The 3415-nt window shown below is 33.8% G+C and overlaps 1 protein-coding gene across 1 annotated transcript; it reads left to right on the top strand.

The window, feature by feature from the left end:
• Window positions 1-2220: 2220 nt before the first annotated feature.
• On the top strand, window positions 2221-3415 carry ecm1a (extracellular matrix protein 1a). The gene is made up of 3 exons (XM_079828741.1): window positions 2221-2359; window positions 2603-2862; window positions 2954-3415. The coding sequence occupies exons 1-3, from the start codon at window positions 2302-2304 to the stop codon at window positions 3155-3157; spliced, it is 522 nt and encodes a 173-aa protein (XP_079684867.1). The 5' UTR covers window positions 2221-2301; the 3' UTR covers window positions 3158-3415.

Consider the following 3415-nt stretch of genomic DNA (forward strand, 5'->3'; position numbering starts at 1 on the left):
GGTCAAAAATATGTAAAAATGCACGTCCTGGTGAGTGGGTAAACACAGTCGGATTTGTCTTTAGTGAACGTATACATGAGAATGAGTTGAATGAGAAATCGGATGTGTTACAATGAATTTGGTCCGTGCAGGTCTTAAAGGGCCAGACCTTTAATGTTAATCAAACAACAAAAGTAAATAGAAAATCACCCCATACTTGACTGAATAACTTTAATATATTTATTAAGAATCAGTGTATAGTTAATTTACAGAGTGACATTCAATTTTTTTATTGAATGCTACTGTTAATTAGAGCTACTGTAGCTGAAAATAAAGCACTGTGTTTGTCATAGTTTGTAATTTACATTTTGGCTTATTTAAAAAAAAAAGATAAAATTTAAATCTATATTGTAATTATAAAATTACATTTAAAAAATATAAAATTACTCGTATCATGAAATAAGATTTTGGTCATCCCAACCTGTTCAGAATAGTGGTTAGTGTTAACATGATTGATGATAATGTGATTGTTGCAAACATCTCTGTAAGGATGTTCACACTGGCATGTATAGTTGTGGTGGTTGTTGTTGTTGTTGTTATTATTATTATTATTAAATAAATAGAGGTGGTCAAAAAGCAGGTCAAGAACTTGCTGGCCAAGTCAGTTTTTAGGGTTTAAAAAGATGATAAAACAATGAATAGTAAGTTCTGTCATTTAAGTCTGCTATCGTATCGAAGTCATAATTTTGGTATCGTGACAACACTATTCTATATAAAAAGTATTTGCTGATATTCTCTTTTTTTATGTTGGTTTACAAATTTATACCTTTTTAAAAAAGAAATATGCATTTTTACTTTTTTGGTTTTACATTTTGTCAAGGGCTTGTTTACATTTATACTTTTATAGTACACTACTGAATGCCATAGTTGCAAGTTAAATTAAATGTTTTTAAATAAAATTGTTGAAAATTTTTGTGATAAATTAGGCGATAGATTAATCGATATAAAAAAGCTGTTAGTGGCAGCCCTAGGCAGTACCCTTTCAAAAAAGTAAACTTAATAGAGCTTGTTAGTACCTTTTTAAAGGTGTACTTTTCATGTATGTAACATTTATTTTTAATAGCGTTTTCGATAAATATTCTTTCTGTTTCAACTGTTATAGTTTCAAAATAACAAATATGACCAACTATCTGAAACTTTAATAATAATATTAAACAATAATAAGACACCATGTTCAGCATTTCTTTCATAGCATTTATTCACAACTGGGAAATAATTAAATGGGATTTCACAAACTTGAAGTAGAAGTTTCTCAGCAGCTGGTAAATCTAAATACGTCAAATAATTTCTCAGAACTCCCTGCTAAAATCGGTATTTCTCTTTCTTTGTTTAACTGCCAGTAGTGGGATACATCAAGATATTTTATGTTTTTCTCAATGCAGTTCCTCAAGCATGAAATTACACATTACTACTAGCTGGCTGGTTTGCAAGAAGTCATGGGAGTATTTCTCTCATGTACGTGAGCAATCCATTTTAATTAGATAAAAATGTGTAAACAAGGTTGATGTTTTGGAATAGGGTTGAAGATAAGTGTAATGTTTTCCATCAACCATGACTTATTTACGTATTTTTGCCCATGAATTGCTATTAACAATATGGTCAGAAAAAAGGTTTCTCATAGCTGATACGATAACTTTGTGCTGTGCACAGCTTAAATGTGCAATTGTTTTGAAAGCTACATTTCACAAAGTCAGCCTCGTATATCCTCCCTAAAAACATCACCTGTTTCTCACACTTAAAATATGGGAAACATGCTGAATCCTGGCAAAATGTCAGATGAGGGTTTACTTTTGCCATATCAGCTATTAGAATATAAAAAATGCATTTGTGTCATTGAATTTATATCATCATTACTCGTAAAATTAGAGAAATCTGAAGCATTTCCTTTTTAAAATGTGTATAAACCATCATTTATGCCACTTTGCACATGCATATAAGAAATTGAAATCCATGGGAAAAGCATGAAACAGCCTACATATCAGTATTTACTCCATAACTTTAGTGAACTTTAGTTGAATTCTAGCCATTCATATTTTGACTATTCACTGCTTTCATGGGGAAGTTTAATTAAAGACAGATAACCGGCCCTTATCTCCATACTTCAAATTCTGTTGACCGACCAACTTTGGCACGCCTCTCATTCCACTTCAATCCCTTTATATATATATGGCCATGCAGTCTTTTTAAGCTTCCATCAGACCTGAAGAACAGTGCGAATTTGCAAACGAAAAAGGATATTTTTACTGCAGAAAATAACCAGTCATGTTTTGGAAAAGCATGTTTGTTGCTACTTTGATTCTTCATCTAATTTCATTGGGAGGTATGTGCCTTATCTACAAAACTTTATTCTATTTATTGTCTTATTTTGGAGGGGAAAAAAAGACGTAAGCATCTTCTAAATGTAAACGGATTTCTCTAAGAGATCTCAAATAGTTAATGTTGATGTTTCTCTTAATACATAAGATGGGCCTTTACAAAAAAGGTTACTTTTCTGCATATGTATTTATTGTCCTTCATCTATTTTGGCTACTTGTATTTTTGTTTTTTTTTGTCCTTTATTAAGGGGGACAGAATTTTGACCCTGGAGTGCTGCTGAAATCAAGCTTCCCTCCAGCCAGACCTTCGGTTAACAATCTCAAGGCGGTCTGTATTCATGGCAATGGCCGCCCAAGGTATCCTGATGACAGTTTCCCTTCATCCAGTTATGCTTACGCTCGTCGCGCTGGAAAGGCAGTAAACAGACTAGAGGAATGGTTCCGTCAGTGCTGCTATGGAGGTTTGGCCCAGGGAATTGGACAGATCCGTTGCTGTGTGGAACAGGCAGTGAGAACACAGAATAAGAGACATATGCCCAACACAGTCATTTTACTACAGAACAGAAAAATAATTATATTTTTCTTCCTTGTTTTTGCAGTGGAAAACTGCTTTGTCCCATTTCTGTATTGAGGAGTACTCCACCATGACCTTGGTCCATGAGTGCTGTGAGATGAAGGGAGAAGAAAGGTGGGACTGCTTTGAAAGAAAGGCTGCTAACCCCTCCTACTATCCCCTCTCTGGTTACAGGGCCCCCATAATACCACCTGACAGGATTTTCACCTGGGACCCCGACACCTGTTAAAGGTCAAGATGCCATATGACAACCTGAGCATTTGTATTTGATTTAGTAGCACAAAACCTGCCAATTAATCAGCTGTGAAGAGTCAGAATATAACATGCTTTAAAAAGTAAATTAAACATGTTCAGTGTTCTAATAGAACTCAAATATAACCTTTATTGTATGCCATAGAAAACATGCTAGCTAAATAAACGTACTATCACTCAATGTATTTCCAAAGTGGTAAATAGATTCAAATAAATCTGAAGCCTTTTCATTGTT

Source organism: Gobio gobio (assembly GCF_949357685.1).
Source record: "Gobio gobio genome assembly, chromosome: 11".
Lineage (NCBI taxonomy): Eukaryota > Metazoa > Chordata > Actinopteri > Cypriniformes > Gobionidae > Gobio > Gobio gobio.

Excerpts from the sequence above, each read along its gene's own strand:
- ecm1a (XM_079828741.1), top strand. The coding sequence starts at position 2,302 with ATGTTTTGGAAAAGCATGTTTGTTGCTACTTTGATTCTTCATCTAATT. Across the intron at positions 2,360-2,602 it reads TCATCTAATTTCATTGGGAG|GGGGACAGAATTTTGACCCT; the intron begins GTATGTGCCTTA and ends TCCTTTATTAAG. Across the intron at positions 2,863-2,953 it reads GTTGCTGTGTGGAACAGGCA|TGGAAAACTGCTTTGTCCCA; the intron begins GTGAGAACACAG and ends TTGTTTTTGCAG.